The sequence below is a fragment of the Adiantum capillus-veneris genome, chromosome 19, assembly GCF_014529385.1.
Source record: "Adiantum capillus-veneris isolate H3 chromosome 19, ASM1452938v2, whole genome shotgun sequence".
NCBI classification, from domain to species: domain Eukaryota; kingdom Viridiplantae; phylum Streptophyta; class Polypodiopsida; order Polypodiales; family Pteridaceae; genus Adiantum; species Adiantum capillus-veneris.
Genome location: NC_140949.1, coordinates 13,762,396 through 13,783,353, shown reverse-complemented (window position 1 = coordinate 13,783,353; position 20,958 = coordinate 13,762,396). Strand labels below are relative to the sequence as shown.

Below are 20,958 nucleotides of genomic sequence, written 5' to 3'. Positions count from 1 at the left end.
CCATTTATCAAAAAGTAAAAGCCCTTAGGGGTAAGCAACATGGTCTTTTGATGCGGTTGCCTATTTGCGAAGGCCCATTTCATGACATTTCCATGGATTTTGTGACTAATCTTCCACCTAGTTTGCATTCAAGGAATACTCGGTGTTTAACCATTGTTGATCGTTTCAGCAAGTCCTGCATGTTAATTCCTTGTAAGGCCACAATCACAGCACAAGATGTAGCACGTTTGTTCTTTAAGCACTAGTATCCCCTTTGTGGGAGATAGAGATGTCAAATTTACGTCACATTTTTGGCAAGCACTGTTTGAAAATTTTGGCACTAAGTTGAATTTTTCATCTGCATTTCGTCCACAATCCAATGGTCAACTGAGATCTAGAATCAGCTGGCTTTTGATGTCTTAAAGTCATATGTGCATGATCAACACTCTCATTGGGAGCAGTATCTCCTGCTAGTTCAAGCAATTTTGAATGACTCCTATCTAGTGCCATAGGTAGAACTCCGTATGAGGTAGCATTTGGCCATCCGTTCCGGTCTTTATTGACTAGATCGGTCAGTTAGTTGCCTGATGCCAATGGTGAGAGCCAATCTTTGGATGAAATCACTGAGAGTGTAAAGCTTTCGGCTAAGCAAGGCTCGGGAATCTTATTCATGGCAGGCTAATAAGCATCATCAGGATGTTACTATCAAGGAAGGGGATTGGGTCTATTTTAGAATCATGAAGCACCGTCTTAAGCAAGTAGGAAGGAAGTGTCCAAAGTTGTCTTTTCGAATGTACGGTCCATTTCTAGTCATTTAAAAGATAAATGACGTACTCTCTCTCTCTCTCTCTCTCTCAATTTTGTCGGAGAGATCTTTAAGGTCTCTTGGGTTAGTTTCCTACGACGTTAGAATACTGTTCTTCTTCTTTTCTCTCTCTCTCTCTCTGTCTCTCTAAAAATATTGGGCTTGTACCTTTGATATTACATATAAGGGGAAAGAGCCAATTTACAAAATATGGGCGAAACCAGATTACAAGATACAACCATAGGTGAAAATACCCCTCAAGGTCTTTAGGGTAAATATAGCTTAGGGGAAAAAGCTAAGGATCGGGACAAGAAAAAGTTACATGTAAATTGGGGCTGAAATGGAACATAGGGGTTGAAGGTCTTTACGGGAATCACATAAATCTGCTTGGAAACCTCTCCCAAGTGATGTAGCACTGAAAAATCACAACCTACTGAATTTTCGATTTACTAGTGGCAGGAACCACCGGGACAACATATAGCTGAATCCTCCATCCACCCCATGAAGAGCAGCTTGTACAGAAGATCATGAGACCATAAATCATGCCAGGGAGAAGCCATCGGCCTGCTTCAACATCTTGAAAACCACAGGACAAGTCGAGCAGGGAAGTGAAAGAACAACACCAACTTGCATAGGCATTTTCAACACAGCAGGACAAATTGGTGGAGAGCATCTTGCTTAAGCATCTTAAACCACCACAAAACCCCACACACACACACATGCACACCCCCATGTAAGTCTTTTGTTTTGTAGATTTTTATTTTCAGCACTTTTGTAGAGGATAGACACAAGTTTGCCGTTTTAGTCTCATAGGCCAGATCTGGCCTCTACAAGACAATAAATCTCTCTCTCTCTCTCTCTCTCTCGTGATGGCTTACTCCTAGGCTTGAGAGAGGGTTGTGTAACTTGTTTAAACATGTTTATGTTTATTTTGGGAGCTTGGTACAGAGCCCAGTCAGAATATAGCTGTATGAAGGGTGGTAAACCTAACTTTGGTTAACTGGAAGGGTGTTGGAGGGGGAGATGGTTTCTGTAGCTGAGAGGATTCGGAGAGTGAGGTGTAATTTTAAAGGTGAGAATGTGGGCATTGAGATGAAGGCATGAGATCCCATGTGCATGGCTAGTAAAGATTTGGATGAGAGGATAGAAACTCTTGATATAAGAGGAATTTTATTTTCTGGCTTCAGCTTAGAACTATCTTTTTGTGACACCTTATATAGTTGTGACTGAAAATTTCCTTAAACAAGTTAGGTATTACTTAATCATGTGAAACTTTTTGATGTTTGAGTCAGGTTTTCCATTCTTTGGTGTGTGATCTTGGTTATAATCTGCAGGTTCAGCCCCGAGGCACTGAGTGTGCAGTTCACAAAAGGCTTACTCGGTTGGATGGCAAATGTAATATTCATCCGCCTGTCACTGTATGCTCTCGGCAATGTGGATGCTGCCATCTTGGATCTTGTCTCTTATGCAGGCTATTCCTTTGTCGGTGTTTCGATGTCAATCTTTTCTCGCATCATATGGAACTACTCGTACTATATGCTGATGCCCTGGACCAGTCTTTGCATGGCAATTTTCCTGGTCAAGACCATGAAGCGGGTCCTTTTTGCTGGTGCTCGGAGCTATGATAGGGACTCCAGCAAACACCACTATATGCTACTGTTTATGGGGGTTGCTCAGTTTCCACTGTCCTTTTGGCTTGGGTACTTGAGGAGCACTTGATTTTTTAGCCTTTCTTCATTTTACAGTGAGTTATCAAAAGTTCTGTATTGGATAATTTAGTATTTGTTTCTTGTGAGATCATCTCCTATATCTCATGTTCATGGTTGTAATGTGAGTTGCTTGAATCTCTTGGATCAATTAAGGTATCAACTAAGCTGCCTTTTTGAAGATGTGCCTTGCCATTAAATTTGTTGCACCTCTGTGGCAATGAGATATGTGCAAGCTTAATGCTCAATCGTTCCATTCAGCAGTAGAAAAAGCTCATTGAAGAAAGTATGAAGATGTTGGTCTCGTACTTTCCAAAGAAAGGCGGTTCTTGTGCATAAAGATATGTGAGCTGTCTAGCTATGGAGCACTACCTGAATGGGTTTTTACCATCCATACCCAAGCCAAGCCGCAAATTCCCAAGGTCTTATGCAAAATCCAACCATGCGTTCTTAATGTGATTTCATACCATTCTACTTATACAAATTGTAAGCATATCGTATGTATTATTAGCCTTCTCCCATTGATCGAGTCTACTCACCAAATAGAATGCAATCATTAGAGCATGCATGTATGGAGTTATATTCCATGCCCAACTTTAATAGCACCCATCTTGCATTATTCTTTGAGTCTGCCAATATGTTGCAAATCACCAAGATGTGTTGCTTAAGAAGCCTACAAGAACAAGGATTGAAGCAACCTTCAAGAATAAGCATCTCATAAATTCACTTGGATCCATAACACTAATATCACTCCACCTAAATGTCTTTAGTTTAGACACCCTTGCTACCTCGCAACACTAGTATCACTCCACCTAAATGTCTTTAGTCTAGATACCCTTGCTGCCTCACAAAGAGATGTAGACACCTCTTCTCTCATGTCATTGTACATGAGTTATTTTTGTTGAGGCTCGCGACAATCATGCCATCAATCTCTGGCTCAAAATCTTATCTCCAAAGACTGCAATATAATAGCCTCATTGTTTTATTCAAAAGAGGCAAGAACATAATGTATGTAGGCTTAAAAAGGCTGTGTATGGTTTGAAGAAAGTTTTGCAAGCTTGGTATGAAAAGATACATGCATATTTGGCTACACATGGTTTTTACAATAGTCTACCTAAGAGCACTTTGTATGACAGGCATGGATAATTGATTTTATTTATTATTGTGTATGACGTGTTGCTCATTAGACCAAAGGAGAGATAGATTAATGATTATAAAGTTGATTTGAATGCCATTTCTAAAATTTCACATTTGAGGCTTTTGCATCATTATTTTGGCAGAGTCTAAGCAACTCGGTGGAGGTATTGTTGTGTGTTTGTTGTAGTACATTAAGACTTGTAGTACATTAAGACTTTGCTACATAGGTTTGGACCTTGAAGACTACAAGCCTTTTACTACTCCTATTGAGATAGGTTTGAAGCTTAGTGGCTCATGATGCTAGAGATCATTTTGATGTCACTCTAGATTAGAGGATGCTTGATTTCTCAATTCCTGTACACACTACAGGGCCAAATGTCCAATCTTGTGAAAGAGAAAATCTATACATATTGCTTTGGGTCTGTGCATTGGAAGGTAGTTAAGTGGATCTTTTGCTACTTGATTAGCACTATACATCTTAAGTTTTTTATCCCCCTTGTAGAGAGGCTTCATTACCATTGGATTTGCATGGTTATTTATGCTTGGATTGGGCTAGTTGACATTTACACATGAAATTTGACTGGTGGTTTTCATTTCATGCCCAACAGCTCATGCTTACCTTTGCTTGAGCTAAAAGCAGCCTGCAATGGACACTACTAGTTGTGAGGCCGAGTAAGGGTAGCTTTCACAACTACAATTGAGAGCGTTTGGCTCATATACCTTTTAATTGATTTGCATGTTGTGAATGCATTTAGGACTGTTAGTGCACTTTTTTTCCTCATTAGGACTTTTTTTTCTCCCTTGGCTTGTATATACACCCATCATTATAGGGAAAGCCTTATCTTTGTATCAACACAATCAGTATGCTACTTTTAATGCTGTGTTCCCTTGAGATTCTCCTCCAGTCGTGTTTCCCACATTACCATAATTGAATCTTAAGAACCTTTTAGTTGTTTCTTAGCCATAATCATTTTGACTCTTCAACAATGTCTTGAATCTTAACAATTTATAGTGCTATCTCTCACTTGAAGTCGATGAGCATGATATGATTGTTGACTCAAACCCAAGAAAAAATGCCACCCATCTTTCCCTCTTGGAAATAAAAGCACATAACCATTATGACAGGTATGAACTATGTAGGTTTGAACTTCTTTTCAAAAGTTCACCAACAAGACTAATCAAAATGTCACAATGACAAGGTTTTTCATAAAATTACTCATTATGCATACTAGAGGCCAATGAAGTCTATGTAGATGACAGGAGTTGATGGACAAGGTCACAAGCTACACATAGACCATGCAACTCTTTTTACAAGCCTCTATAGTAGCTAGAGAAGAAGGCCTCATGAAGAAAGGGCAATGATTCCTTGTTTCTCACCCTACAAGGATCACACCATATGTGCATGCAACTGAAGTGACTCAGTTTTGACAAAAAACGGGTATTTTATTACCAAAGCAAGCTTTTCTTTTGTGAAACTAGTTTACTTTACATGATCTAATGTTGTGGGGCAATTGTAATTATTAATTCTTTTGTCATCACCAATTAAAAAAATGTGAATCATAGTTTTCGTATTGTTTGTTGGAATTAGGGTTGTAGAGAAACACACACAGCTTGGAGAAGATGAAGGAAGCTCAAGGCACACAATAGAGAGTGTGTTACTTAGTGTGAATGGAAAGATAGATAGCCCTAGAGTGATGGATGTATATACAATGCACGGGGGAAAAAACCTCCTAAAGAGAGAAAAAATTCCTCGACGGTCCTAGTGTGTTCACACACATCACTACCACATGTATATGGTAATACATCCCCCTTGGAGTGATGCGGTGAACGAGAGCTGGCACATGAGTAAAGGGAAGTGCCATGCCCTGAGGACATGATCAGTCCACAAAGGGGAGTAAGCCCAAAGCTTTGCGGAAAGCTTTGAGCTTCTCACGAGACAATGCATTTGTGAAAAGATCTGCAAGGTCCTGTGTTGGCACATAAGCCAATCTGATCTCTCCTGCTGAGAGCCTCTCCCTGACATAGTGGTAATGCACCTCAATGTGCTTTGTGCGAGCATGAAAACTGGGTTCCTCGCAACTGCCAATGCGCTCTGACTGTCAGTGTAGATAGTGTTGGCAGTGTCCTGTCCAACACCCAAATCAACCATAAGGCGTCTGAGCCATACACACTCAACCGTAGCTAGGAAGACTACCTCACAACTCGAAGTGGCCACAATAGGTTGCTTCTTGCCTTCTTGCTCAACCATGATATACATGAACTGCCAAGCATGAAACAAAAACCACTTGTGGACACTCTCGTGTCAAAATAACCAACCTAATCTGAGTCCGAAAAAGCATGTAAGTTAGGCGGCAATGATCCCCCCTTGGGATAAAACAAGCCAAGATGTAAAGTGCCACTAAGGTAGCGGAAAATCCTCTTGACAGCCTGCCAATGCTTAGACCCTGGGCTATGCATAAATCTGCTGACCTGTGAGACTGCAAACTGAATATCCGGCCTCGTATTGCATACATAAATGAGACAGCCAACAGCAGTTTGATAAAGAGTGACATCAGTAGGATCGCCAGCATCATGTAGACTCAACTTCAAACCTGTTTCCATGGGAGTGGCAATAGGTTTGCAATCCTCAAGTCCAAACTTACATAGCAATGTCTCTATGTAACTTTTCTGACACAAGGCAATACCACCATCACACTGCTTAAACTATATACCCAAGTAATGATGCAACAGCCCCAAATCTTTCATCTTGAAAGTAACATTCAAATCAGCCTTAAATTTAGCAATATGTCTCTCATTTGGTCCAGTGATCAGCAAATCATCAACATAAAGAACCACAATGAGAAGTACATCACCCTCACGCTTTACATACAATGTGCTTTCTGTTGGAGTGTTACGAAAGCCTTGTTTGACCAAATGAGTGTCAGCTTTCTCATACCAAGCACGAGGAGATTGCTTCAACCCATACAAAGCCTTGTTACATTTTCACACTTTGTCCTCTTGTCCTTTTATGACAAAACCACAAGGCTGCGTTACATAAACTTCCTCAAATATGTCACCATTCAAGAAAGAAGTAACAATGTCTGATTGATGTACATCCCAACCAAAATGAGCTACCAATGCACATAGAAAACGCACAGTAGTCATATGACAAGTGGAAGCAAAAGTCTCTTCATAATCTATGCCTTTTTGTTGTGCATAACCCTACAATTCTCAATAGAGGCACCTATGAATGAAGTTGTTGATGGTCCATCTTCAGTCGAACGTTGTTGTTCGCTCCTGTGATTTTGCATTGTTCATGCATAAGTTGACCTTAGTACGGGGAAGCTTAAGATGTCCCAAAAACGACCAAGAATGTGATTATTATCATGAGAGACAAGCTTGTGTTTTTATCAAGTTAAAGGAGTTATTTGACAAAAATATTTTTTGTTCCATGGAAAACCTATTTGATCATTGTTGAAACTCATCCCTTGAAAAATAAGTTAGGATATGTTCTTGCTAGATCAAACTTATGGTTAGCAAGGAAATACCGCAGGTAGTGAAGAATAAGTTGTGGTTAGTAGCACTTATATATTACAGTGAGAGATTATCCCTAACGATTGGTAAAAGAGAAGGATCTTGCCAGCTTTGCCATCAGCAAATAAGGAGACCTTTTCAAAAGCCTATTGGTTAAACAGTGGAAGCTCGTGGGTAGTGACAAAATCTTTATATTTGATATTTCTTTTTGCTAAAAGATAGAACTCTCTTCATTAAACCTTGTCTAGGGAAAAGGGAAAATAAAAAGTGAACAATTGAAATTGATTAAGTGCTGATGGACCAACCGATCAAGGCTTGAGACCAAATGGGAAAAAGTCCATAAAAGAGAAAGGGTAATTGTTGCTAACTAGTTATCTCAATCATAGATACATGTCAAGGAAGGATAAATGTATCCCAGGTAGCCTTGATCAAAGGTACATGACAAAGTAGATGATCAAGATTGTGCTAAGATCAAGTCATTAGAATGACTCTTTAGACTACAAGTATAGCCTTAAGGTGAAAGTCTAACTTTTCACAAAGTATCTAAATTTAGCAGGTTTTGGGAGCATCTTGGCTGCACCTCCAAAGCACTGTGCTAAGGTTTTTCACAAGAGGTGAGAGTTTTAAATTCCAAAGGGTGAGTTTTATTTGTACCAAAGTTTATCCTAATATAGCAGGTCCTAAATTAGCAAGTAGGTTGTAGCCCCGGGTCAGCTTCATAAGCCTCCAAGGTTTGTGCAAAGGTTTTACACCTGAGCTAATTAATAAAAGGGTAAGTTTTGGTTCTTATTAAATGAAAGGGAAACGCTCAAGACTAAAGTTAGATAAGTCCCTTATTCATTAAGTTGACTCTAGTTTTTGTTTACTAAGCTTGGTTAGGCCACATGTCAAAAGTAGCACACACTTACTTTGTGTGAATTGAATAAGTGTGTGTGAGTGTGTGTGGTGTCTCAACTTGCCAAGAAGAGCCCCAAGAAGGGAGGCAAGTTCTTCATGCAAGGCAAGCTAGGACAAGTGTAGGATAAGCATGAGTTGCATTATGGGGTGTTCCCACCTCATTGGCCAAGTGTTAAATATTCTAATTGAACTCTAGTTGCACACTTGCACAAGCATATAAGGAGGGGCTCGTTGGGGAGATCAATGCTAGTGATAAAGCAATTGGTACGGTACTTCTTCAGGAGGGAAGACCTATAGCCTTTGAAAGTAAAAAGTTAGATAGAGCTCAACACAATTATTTTGTCTATGAGAGAGAGCTCTATGCCATAATTCACGCTTTACGAAAGTGGCGACACTATTTATATGGTACCGAGTTTGAAGTAGTTTTTGACCATGAGAGTATCAAATGGTTTGCTACTCAAACAGACTTGAAGGACCGTAAATCTCGATGGGCAGAAATCCTTCAAGATTATGATTCTAAGCTACGATATCGCAAGGGGAGATATAATGTAGTAGCTGATGCACTAAGTCGGATTCCTCATATTAATTCACTTCCTTTCAGGGAACTAAAGAGTGGATTTTTGGAGTCACTACGTGGCAAGTGTGCACAAGATCAATCATATGCTAAAGTGTGGAGTGCAATTTTAAAAAGGGATCCCTCACACTCACATGTCTCTGAACAACCAAATCAACATGTCTCTGCAGCGCAAATCAAAACTCCAACACACAGAGCTCCACCCCTACTCAGGAAGAGCTTAAGCGATGGAAGAATTTTTCCATTGATAATGGCTACTTACTCCACAAGGGTAGAGTCTGCGTGCCAAAGGACTCAGACACTAGACGCCAAATCTTATTTGAGTGTCACGATAGTCCAAGTGCTGGTCATCTAGGTATTCGTAAGACGTATGCCTTAGTTTGACGGCAATTTTATTGGCCGGGCTTACATCATGATGTTCAAGAGTACATACTAAACTACCAACAGTGCCAAGTTAATAAGGCAGAGTGCCTCAAGGTAAGTGGCCTTTTACATCCGTTAAAGATTCCACAAGGTAAGTGGGAGAGTATCTCTATGGATTTTGTAGTAGGACTACCTACTACAAATCATGGTCATGATGCCATTTGGGTAATTGTAAACTGTCTCACAAATATGGGTCGATTCATTCCCACTAAGACTACGGTTAAGACACCGGTTAGCACGGCTAGTTGTAGAGCATATACATAAACTCTACGATCTTCCAGCTAGTATCATTAGTGACAAAGATCGAAAGTTCGATAATCACTTTTGGAAAGCTGTGTTCAAATGCTGAAAACTAAATTTAATCTAAGTACGTCTGATCATCCAAAAACGGATGGTCAAACCGAAAGAGTTAATCAAGTGCTAGAGGATATGCTACGAGCGTACGTTAGCAAGAAGCAAACCAATTGGGAAGACTACTTACCTATATTGGAATTTTCTTATAATAGTTCAAAGCATGTGACTACAAGGCTTAGTCCATTTATGCTTTTATATGGATTTCAACCTAAATCATCCGTTATGGTGGGGTTGACTAAGGAGAAGATACAACAAGCAAAGGATTTTCTCCAAGACCGTTTTGACATGCTTCGAGTTGCTCAACAAAATGTTAAGGAAGCTCAAGATCAATATAAGAAGTACGCAGATGAGCGTCGCCGTCTTGCTACTTTCGAAGAAGGAGACAAGGTTTTCCTCAAAGTTCCGGAGCATTCAGAAAGTTTGAAGACGCGAAAAGTTGCTAAACTTTCACCGTGCTATTATGGACCGTTTACCATTCTCAAACATATAGGTCAAGTGGCCTATAAGTTAGCTCTCCCAGAGCACTCACGAGTTCATCCTGTTTTTCATGTTAGTCGTTTACGAAAACAGCTAGGACAGAATGATAATGTCATTGACACAGGGTTGTTAGTTGACCTTATCGAACCGCCAAGCACTCCTTGCGAGCCCGAAAAGATTTTGGATTTTCATGAGCTTCACACTAGACATCATGTCAGACAACAGGTGTTGGTAAAATGGCTAGATAGACCTGAAGAAGGTTCTACATGGGAGAATGTCTCCATACTTAAGAAACGTTTTCCTACGTTCGTCTTCGAGGATATTAACAATTCTCCAAGGGGGGGGTACTGTAAGGACATGGGTCCAAGTAATCTGCCTATGTCCTTCTACACAGCTTTACAGTCATCACGCCCGTTCACCATGCAAATCATATCGAAATCGCACGAAACTTGAAGGGAAGCTACAGGGGACTATCAAGAACATATCCTATCACTGTCACAGCATTCTCGGAAGGTACAACGATCGTGATAGTTTGTCCCAAATTACGCAAAAACAGTAAACGGATGATCCTAAAGGGTCGTTTTTAGGTCCTTAAAGCCTCTTCTAAGGTCAAAACAACATAAAATACGCATATAAATACTCAAAACAGTGATTTAAGGCCTAAACGGATGCGTTTGAAACCTTCACCGAATCTTGAATGCTTATACTTGAATGAAAGAGCAGAGTAAGAGGAACACAATGCAAGAAACAAAACTGAATTTGAATTACCGTAGCCACAGAAGCGATGATTACAAGTTGGAGCAATGAGGTAGCTCTCTGTGCGTAACGCAATAGTCACTCATCTTCAAAAAATAATCTCTTACCCACTAACCTTAGTGTATTATATACCTAGGGCTTTCTAAACTGGCCGGCGGCCAACTTCTCATGGACCTTTAGAGGAATCAAGCTCAGTCTGACTAACCTCAATAACTGCAACAGCCACTCAGAGAACCCAACCACTTTCCCTCTTTCTCCTCTCACACTCTCTCTCATGTTCCCAAGTTGGAAAAGCAAGATCCCTCTCTCTCTCTCTCTCTCTCTCTCTCTCTCTCTCTCTCTCTCTCTCTCTCTCTCTCTCATGGGAGCTTTAGAGACAAACTCTATGCTCAAGCTCTTGGCTATGGAGTCAAATCCAAGCCAATGCAAGTTTCTTCTCCATCTCTATTATTCTCCTACTAAGCTATGCTAAGAGCTTGCCCATGAGAAATCATATATGGAGTATCCATTCTCTTGCTTTAAAAATGCTTCTATTCACCCTCATCTTTCTCTTTCTCTGCAGTTCCTTTCTCCCCACTTGGGTGTTTAGGGTTTGGCAAGGAGGATTATACCATGGAGTCTTGAAGAACTCCATCTTCTTGATTCAATAAAGGCTCCGCAAGAGCATAAACATGTATTGTAAACAAAGCTCTTGTTTAAGAAGATTAAATACAAGTCCTTTTGGAGGGGGGATCGGCTCCAAGCAGATCCGGTCCTCATCAAGTTTTCAAGCTTAATTGGGTATTATCTTTTAATCAAGTGCATGATTATAGTGCTTTTTCTATGTGTAATTGTGTTAAAAAAATCAGCCCGAAACAACCTATAATCTCCTTGCTATCCTCCTCTTAAAGAAAACTCTCTCCTTTCATATAGTTAAATTTTGCTGAATCTAAAAATAAGTATTACATTCGTATCACAGCTAAGGTTTTTCTTTCTTGCCTAAGAAGAGAGGTCCTTGAGTAATCTATTTGTGGTTGCAACTGTTTATTGCAATATGGTAAATGGGACTGAGATTTATTACTTGGTTGGTATGCTTGTTTATGCGTACGGGAGGCACCATCAAGCTCTATGGTCTTAATAATGGAGTCTTTTGGAACTTGCCTATGGATTAACCATTATTGAGCTATAAATCTCTCAATAGAAACTGGTGCCAGGCTCGCATTGTTAAACGCACTCCACTACTCTTTGCAGCTAACAATATTCTAAACCACAGGTGTAGTGCCTGGAGTGCTTATTTTGACGCGATAAGAGAAGTAGTTGCCAAAGTTTTCCAAGCACTTCAAGTTCAAGTTCCCCCAAGTGCCCAAGAAGAAAGAAGTCCTGCGAGGCCTCTTAGTGAGACCTCCAAAAGAAGAATCTATGTGGGTAATGAAGAGGAGATACCGGAAGGATCTCCTAGGAGAATTGTTCGAGAAGAGATAGTGCATCTTGAACTTTCAAGGGAGAGGTATGAAAATGACACCCCTCCTAATTCTGAAAGTGATGCTGCACGGCGGTCAATTTTGTCCTCCCCAAAAGAAGAGTCCCATGACAATCCAAAGAAGGGAGAAAGAAAACCAAGTAAGAGGAAGCGAAGAAAGTGGTCACCATCTTTGCCTTATTCTTCCTCTTCCTCTTCATTGTATCACGATCTTTTGATATGGAGGACAATGACTTACCACCCAAGAGAGAGAAGAGAAGGAGTAAATGGAGGAGCTATGCAGCATGGAAGAAGTCACATAAGTTGAAGAAATTCAAAGAGAGGAAAGAACATCAGTTTCCTTACCTATGACGAGATCTATGGAGAAACTGATGAAGTATTGGTCTTTATCCAACAATTTGACACAGATTTTGGAGATGATTATTCCTTGGAATCTTCAAAGCTCCAAATGTTTCTATGCATTTCTAAATTTAGCTCATCAATGGTGGGCAAGTCTACGTAGTCAAGGTGAAGCTCCAAAGACCTAGAATGCTTTGAGGATTGCTATTTTGAAGAAATTCCTTGCAAGTGATGCCGAAGACAAAGTCCTCACGGAATGGAAAAGCTTGAAGATGGGCCTATATGAGTTTGTCCAAAGGTATGTGGATAAGTTTTGGAAGTTACATCTCAAAGTCATTGTCCACAAAAGATAGACTTTGTGAAAAAAAAGAAACAATTTTGTGATGGCCTATTTGACAAGATTAGTGAATATATCAACTCACAGAAACCTCAAACTATTTCCAGGTTCATACATCCTACTATGGTTGCTTTGAGGATTCATTTCAAATAAGGGACTAAGAAGGGCTCAAAGCCAATGGAAGTCAGGGAACCGCTCAAGAAAAGGGAAAGAACAATATGACACAAAATTCTCCCAAGGTTAACAACAAGAACAACAACAACAAAGGAAAGGGGAAAAAAAGGACTACAAAGGTAAAAAAAACTAACTCCTAAAGAGATTGAACATTATCGTAAAGCTGACAAGTGTTTCAAGTGTGAAGAGCAAGGTCATATTTTAAGTGCATGTCCCAAGATAAGTGAACACAATGACCCTCCTAAAGAGGAAGTCCATTGCAACAAAGCACAATTCTCTTATGCTTTGGGGAAAGTAAGAGGGCATAATACTTTCATATTGTTTAACCGTGGCTTTACCCACAATTTCATTTATGTTGAGCTAGCTACCAAGCTAGGAATCATGACTTTGAGATGGGAGATGTCATAGCAGGCCCACTATATGATTTGACTAAGAAGAAGTATGGTATGTAAAAGAGAATGAAGCTTTTGAAAATTTAAAGGCAAATCTGGACCTTTCAACATGTGCTAATATTACCAGACCTTTCACATCCTTTTGAAGTCCAATGTGATGCTCGTGGACAATGCCTTGGAGCTTTTTTTTTTCAAGATTTGCATACCATAGCATACAAAAGTAGGAGATTGGATGACCAAGAAAAGAATCTAGGGCTATCTTACATGCCCTAGATGCTTGGAAGCATGATCTCCTAGGCACCCATTCATATTGCGCACAAATCATCAAGCTCTCAAATACTTTTTGACACAAATGTTGGAATTAGGGTTTCAGAGAAACACACACAGCTTGGAGAAGATGAAGGAAGCTCAAGGCACACAATAGAGAGTGTGTTACTTAGTGTGAATGGAAAGATAGATAGCCCTAGAGTGATGGATGTATATACAATGCACGGGGGAAAAAACCTCCTAAAGAGGGAAAAAATTCCTCGACGGTCCTAGTGTGTTCACACACATCACTACCACATGTATATGGTAATACATCCCCCCTGGAGTGATGCGGTGAACGAGAGTTGGCACATGAGTAAAGGGAAGTGCCATGCCCTGAGGACATGATCAATCCACAAAGGGGAGTAAGCCCAAAGCATTGCGGAAAGCTTTGAGCTTCTCACGAGACAATGCATTTGTGAAAAGATCTGCAAGGTCCTGTGTTGGCACATAAGCCAATCTGATCTCTCCTACTGAGAGCCTCTCCCTGACATAGTGGTAATGCACCTCAATGTGCTTTGTGCGAGCATGAAAACTGGGTTCCTCGCAACTGCCAATGCGCTCTGACTGTCAGTGTAGATAGTGTTGGCAGTGTCCTGTCCAACACCCAAATCAGCCATAAGGCGTCTGAGCCATACACACTCAACTGTAGCTGTGAAGACTGCCCTGTACTCAGCCTCACAACTCGAAGTAGCCACAATAGGTTGCTTCTTTCTCAACCATGATATACATGAACTGCCAAGCATGAAACAAAAACCACTTGTGTACACTCGCGTGTCAAAATAGCCAGCCTAATATGAGTCCAGAAAAGCATGTAAGTCTGGCGGCAATGATCCCCCCTTGGGATAAAACAAGCCAAGATGTAAAGTGCCACTAAGGTAGCGGAAAATCCTCTTGACAGCCTGCCAATGCTTAGACCCTGGGCTATGCATAAATCTGCTGACCTGTGAGACTGCAAACTGAATATCTGGCCTCGTGTTGCATACATAAATGAGGCAGCCAACATCAGTTTGATAAAGAGTGACATCAGCAGGATCGCCAGCATCATGTAAACTCAACTTCAAACCTGTTTCCATGGGAGTGGCACTAGGTTTGCAATCCTCAAGTCGAAACTTACATAGCAATGTCTGTATGTAACTTTTCTGACACAAGGCAATACCACCATCATACTGCTTAAACTATATACCCAAATAATGATGCAACAGTCCCAAACTCTTTCATCTTGAAAGTAGCATTCAAATCAGCCTTCAATTTAGTAATATGTCTCTCATTTGGTCTAGTGATCAGCAAATCATCTACATAAAGAACCACAATGAGAAGTACATCACCCTCACGCTTTACATACAATGTGCTTTCTGTTGGAGTGTTACGAAAGCCTTGTTTGACCAAATGAGTGTCAGCTTTCTCATACCAAGCATGAGGAGATTGCTTCAACCCATACAAAGCCTTCTTACATCTACACACTTTGTCCTCTTGTCCTTTCTTGACAAACGCGCGAGGTTGCGTTACATAAACTTCCTCAAATATGTCACCATTCAAAAAAGCAGTAACAATGTTTGATTGATGTACATCCCAACCAAAATGAGTTGCCAATGCACATAGAAAATGCACAGTAGTCCTACACAAGTGGGAGAAAAAGTCCCTTCATAATCTATGCCTTTTTGTTGTACATAATCCTTTGCAACAAGTCGAACCTTATGGCGATCGATCTCACCATCCGGCTTGCATTTCAACTTGTAAACCCACTTTGTACTAATGGCCTTTTTGCCAGGAGGCAAATCACATAAAGTCCATGTGTCATCTTTTATAAGTGCATCATATTCTGATTGCATGGCAGCCATCCAATTTTCTGAATTATGTGCTTCATCAAAAGACAGAGGTTCCTCAACATCATGTAAGCTAGACACATCCAAAGCATAACAATTTGATGCATAAGATGCATGGCAAGAGCCTGAACGAGTACGACTAGACAAAGGTGCATCCAATTTATTAGTCACGCAAGGTATGCACTAGCCATTTTGGCATACCTCTAGCCTGCTCATTTTCAGCCCTTTCCTCATCATGTACATCTGCATCAGTAATAGGCTGATCTGCAACATTTTTAGAAACCCCTATAGGCTGTACATTTGCCTCATTGAAATTTACATTCGTATTTCCACCACTGAAAAGAGGCAACAAAGTGTCATAAATGTCCAGTGAGCTTACATTATTGTCTCTAGTACATGATAGCAAAGGCTGAACAGAATCTTTCACAAACACTACATCTCGTGAAACCAGAATACGTTTTATTTGCGGATGATACAACCTGTAACCTTTGCTTCCAGCACTATAACCAACAAAAATACATTTGACAATCTTATCATCTAATTTTCTGCGCTGTGTTTGTGGCACCAAAGCATATGCCAAACAACCAAAAACACGCACATGTGCTCAATAAAAGGCTTTCTATCATGCCATGCTTCATATGGAGTAATAGATTGCAAAGTTTTCATAGGACACCTATTAAGTACGTAAGTTGCACACATGATAGCCTCAAGCCAAAAATAATGCGGCAAAGCTTGACTTTTAACCATACATCCTATTATTTTCGTAAGTGACCTGTTTTTCCTCTGAGCAACACCATTTTGTTGAGGCGTATAAGGCACTGTATATTGGTGTTTTATCCCACAACTAGCCAGAAATGCATTAAATTCATGAGACGTATACTCCCCCCCTTGATCGGAACGGAGGGTGCCCATAGTATATTTCGAAACATTTTCAGCCATAGCCAAAAATTGTTTGAAGCACATAAAAACTTTGGACTTCACTTTAAGCGGAAATACCCATGCATGCCTGGAGTAATCATCAATAAAAGTCACAAAGTAAAGGTAATTGCCCAAGGACGGAGTTTACATGGGCCCACAAACATCACCATGCACAAGCTGCAACCTACATGTGGCCCTAATTGAATCATCCTTTGGAAACTTCTAACGGTGCATCTTACCCAAAATACAGCCTTCACAAACATGTTTGACAGGTACTTCAAGAGGCGGCAAAGAAGCAACCATATCAGATTTTTGCAAATGTAGCAAACTAGCAAAATTCAGATGACCAAAACGTGCATGCCAAAGTGTTGCATATGAAATAGCCCTTGAATCTACTATTGCATTTGCAAAATTTTGTCCACACTTGTCATACAAAGTGAGCTTATACATCCCACGTCACAAAAGGCCAGATGCAACAATTTCATCACCCAAACTGAGATCATGAACTGTACATTTGTCATCCACAAATTTGACTACAAGGCCAAGTCTATCAAGAGCAAATACAGACAAAAGATTCTTCTTGATCCCAGGTACATAAAGTGCATCAACAAGTGTGAAAGAACTGCCATTTGCAACAGTAAGCACAATCTTTTCAACTCCCTAAATCGGATAAGAGGCATTTTTGGCACAAGTGACTGAATTTCCATGAGGGACAGACTCGTAAGAGGTGAAAAATTCACGATGTGAGGTAATGTGCTTTGTAGCACTACTCTCAAAATACCACACATAGGAATCTGCAGCAACTAACATGCATGCATCATGGACAATTGGATTGTAAGTACACTCTGCACTAAAAGCCCATTCTGTTCCACTTTATACAAGACATAGAGGGATTTAAGGTACTCTCAAGGGAGTAGAGATATACTTTTATTGGCCAACAATGAAGGTAGAAATACCGGACTATGTTACCAAATGCGTTGTATGTCAAAAGACAAAGTATGATAGAGGGAAGCAGCCCAACTTGCTTCACCAGCCATTGCCTATACCTAATTCCCCACGGGAAAGTATATCCATGGATTTCATCTTTTGATTTCCAAAATCCATCCATGGAAATACGGGAATATGGAAAATAGTAGACCGGATTAGCAAGCACGCACATTTCATATCGGCGGATAAGACTATTAAAGCACACCATAGGGAAACCCTCTTTATCTCACAGGTCTTTAAGTACCATGGTTTACCAACATCTATAGTATTCAATTGAGATCCCAAAATGAGCAAATTTTGAAAGGGTCTCTTTGAGAATTTGGGTACTAGGCTGAATTTCTCCTCGACCTTTCACCCACAAACGGATGGCCAAAGTGAGATGGCAAACTCAACCATCCAATATTGATCTACTTAAAATCTATGTTACCTAAGTAGATAAAGAGATCAATGGAAAAAGTTCTTACCCTCAATAGAGTATGCATACAATAACAGTGTCCATACCTCTAAAGGAAAGGCACCCTTCGATGTAATTGAAGGAAGACCCAAGCTTGATAGTCAAGACACTTGGGAACATATTTGCTACTGATGAGTATAGTAGAGATCTTAAAGAATCTTTCCAAAAGGTCAAAGAACCTACACACAACAAAAGAAAAATCCTACTCGTGATAAGCATAGACAAGCCTTGACCTTCAAAGAAAGTGATTGGGTATTGCTCAAGTTTCCAAAAGCACGCCTAAGCCACACTACGGGCAAGGGAACAAAAGGCCGCCCAACAGGTCTCTAGAAATATTATGCTAAGTTAGCAAAAAGATATTATGGCCCATTTCAAATTTTTAAGCCTATCAATGAAGCATCTTATAAGTTAAGATTAGCAAGTGTCTGGCTCATTCATAATGCCTTTCATGTGAGCCTCTTGAAACCTTATAAGGGCAAGCCATCCAAAGAACCAATAAATGAAGAACCACCAGAGTTTGAGGTTCAAGCTTGAAATCTTGTAGCCAGAGAGCATCCTCCGACATGAAGACAAGGTTTTAAGAAGTGGTAAGACTATCCGATGATATCTTGTCCAATTTAAGAATTATCCTTTTGAAGATGCAAGGTGGATATGGATAAAAGACATCCTGCTAAAGGATATTGTAACCTTGTAAATACTTACAATGACTCCTGTCAAAGGTAAGAATTAAGTATGAACAAGTATCTTTTATAATCATTTTTTTCATGTTTTGACTCTAAGATTTCTTCGAAATGTTCATAAGTTTTATGTGTATGAATACCATAAGACAAGCTTGCGGTAGCTTAGTCTCTCAAGCATCTAGTAGACCTTGCCAATCTACTATGAAAGATGATTAGGGTTAAGTAAAGACATGCTTGCGACAATTAAGCCTTCTAAAAACCCAGTGGAGTTAGTCACCATTATGGAAGAATGTCGACGAGTAAAAAGGGACCCTCTACCAAAAGCAACATGATTAGCTATGACTTTATATTCCCTACCCAATAGTTGAGGACGACTATGATTTCAAGAGAGAGGTAATGTCATGAATATTAATTTCTTACCTTATAAAAGTATTTTCCAACTCGATTTGGCCACTTAAGTCTAGGGGAAAAAAAAAACAGAACAAGTGAAATTGATTAAATGTTGATGAACCAGCCGGTCAAGGCTTGAGATCAAAAGAGAAAAAGTCCATAAAAGAGTAAGGGTAATTGTTAACTAGTTATCTCAGTCATAAGTACAGGTCAAGGAAGGATAAATGTATACCAGGAAACCTTGATCAAAGGTACATGACAAAGAAGATGACCGAGAGTAATTATAGGAGTCTAAAAATAGAAAGTGATTGTGATAAGCTCAAGTCATTAGAGTAACTCTTTAGACTCCAAGTCTGAAGTCTGGAAAGACTTTATGTGAAATTCTAACTTGCCACAAATTGTCTAAATAAGTAGGTCTAAATTTAGCAGATTTTGGAAGCAGTTAGACAGCACCTCCAAAGCATTGTGCTAAGGTTTCATGTAGGAGGTGAAAGTTTTAAATCCCAAAGGATGAGTTTTATTTTTACCAAAATTTATCCTAATTTAACTGGTCCTAAATTAGCAGTTAGAGTGTAGCCCAGGTCAGCTTCATAAGCCTCCAAGGTTTTTGCAAAGGTCTTGCACCTGAGAAAATTAATAAAAGAATAAGTTTATGGTTTTTATTGAATGAAAGAAAAAAGCTAAAGACTAAGGTTAGATTAGCCCTTCCTCATTTATTAAGTTGACTCTAGTTTTTGTTTACTAAGCTTGGCTAGGCCACATGTCCAAAGTAGCACACACTTTGCTTTGTGTGAACTTAAGAAGTGCGTGTGGTGTCTCTACTTGCTAAGAAGAGTCCCAAGTAGGGGAAGACGAGTCCTTAATGCAAGGTAAGCTAGAAAAAGTGTAGGATAAGCAAGAGTTACATTATGGGATGTTCCCAAGGAGGGGCTCTTTGGGATTTCTGCCCTCTTGCTCCTCTCAGGCACTCTCTCAAGCGTCCAAGTTGGCAAAGATAGCTCTCTCTCTCTCTCTCTCTCTCTCTCTCTCTCTCTCTCTCTCTCTCTCTCTCTCTCTCTCTCCCTCCCCGGACTCCAATGTCAGAGAATCTAATACTTACTTTTAGATTCAAAGGAATTTAACTATGAGAGGAGAGAGTTTTCCTTAAGAGGAAGATAGCAAGGAGATTATAGGTTGTGCCGAGCTAATTTCTTTACACAATTACCCAATTAAAAAAACAATATAATCATGCACATTTCTCAAAGAGAATACCCAATTAAGATTAACAGCTCGATGACGACTAGATTTGCTTAGAGCCGGTCTCCCATCCAAAAGGACTTGTATTATAATCCTTTCAAATGAAAGCTTTGTTACAATACATGTTTGTGCTCTTGTGGAGCCTTTCTTGAATCAAGAAGATGGTGTTCTTTAGGATTTCATCATATAACCCTCCTTCCCAAACCCTAAATACCCAAGCGAAGAGAAAGAAACTGCGGGGAAAGAGAAAGATGAGGATAAAAAGAAGTATTTTCAAGCAAGAGAATTAATACTCCATATACTCTTGCTCATGGGAACGCTCTAAGCATAGCTTTGTAATAGAGTAGTAGCGATGGATAAGAAGAATCTTTTAGTGGCTAGAGCTCCCATGAGAGAGAGAGAGAGAGAGAGAGAGAGAGAGAGAGAGAGAGAGAGAGAGAGAGAGCGCTTGCTTTACCAACTTGGGCACTTGAGAGAGAGAGTGTGTGAGAGGAGCAAGAGAAAAAAATCCCAACAAGCCCCTCCTTGTATGCTTATACAAGTATGCAACTAGACTTCAATTAGAATGGTTAACACTTGGGCAATGAGGTGGGAACACCCCTCATGCTTATCCTACACTTGTCCTAGCTTGCCTTGCATGAAGAAATTGCCCCCATATTCTTGGGACTCTTCTTGGCAAGTGGAGACACCACACACATTCACACACACTTGTTAAGTTCACACAAAGCAAGTGTATGCTACTTTGGACATGTGGCATCACCAAGCTTAGTAAAAAAAGACTAGAGTTAGCTTACTAAAGTAGGAAGGGTTGATCTAACCTTAGTCTCTAGCTTTTTTCT

General features: G+C 40.0%; 1 protein-coding gene across 1 annotated transcript in view; it reads left to right on the top strand.

Moving 5' to 3' along the window:
- The window catches only part of LOC147433596 (uncharacterized), an 83,821-nt gene extending 81,150 nt beyond the window's left edge, over positions 1–2,671 (top strand). Inside the window, exon 5 of the mRNA XM_086490276.1 lies at positions 2,119–2,671. Coding sequence (XP_086346402.1) covers positions 2,119–2,503 — 385 coding nt within the window. The 3' untranslated portion in view covers positions 2,504–2,671. The remainder of the gene's footprint in view (positions 1–2,118) is intronic.
- Positions 2,672–20,958: the final 18,287 nt, after the last annotated feature.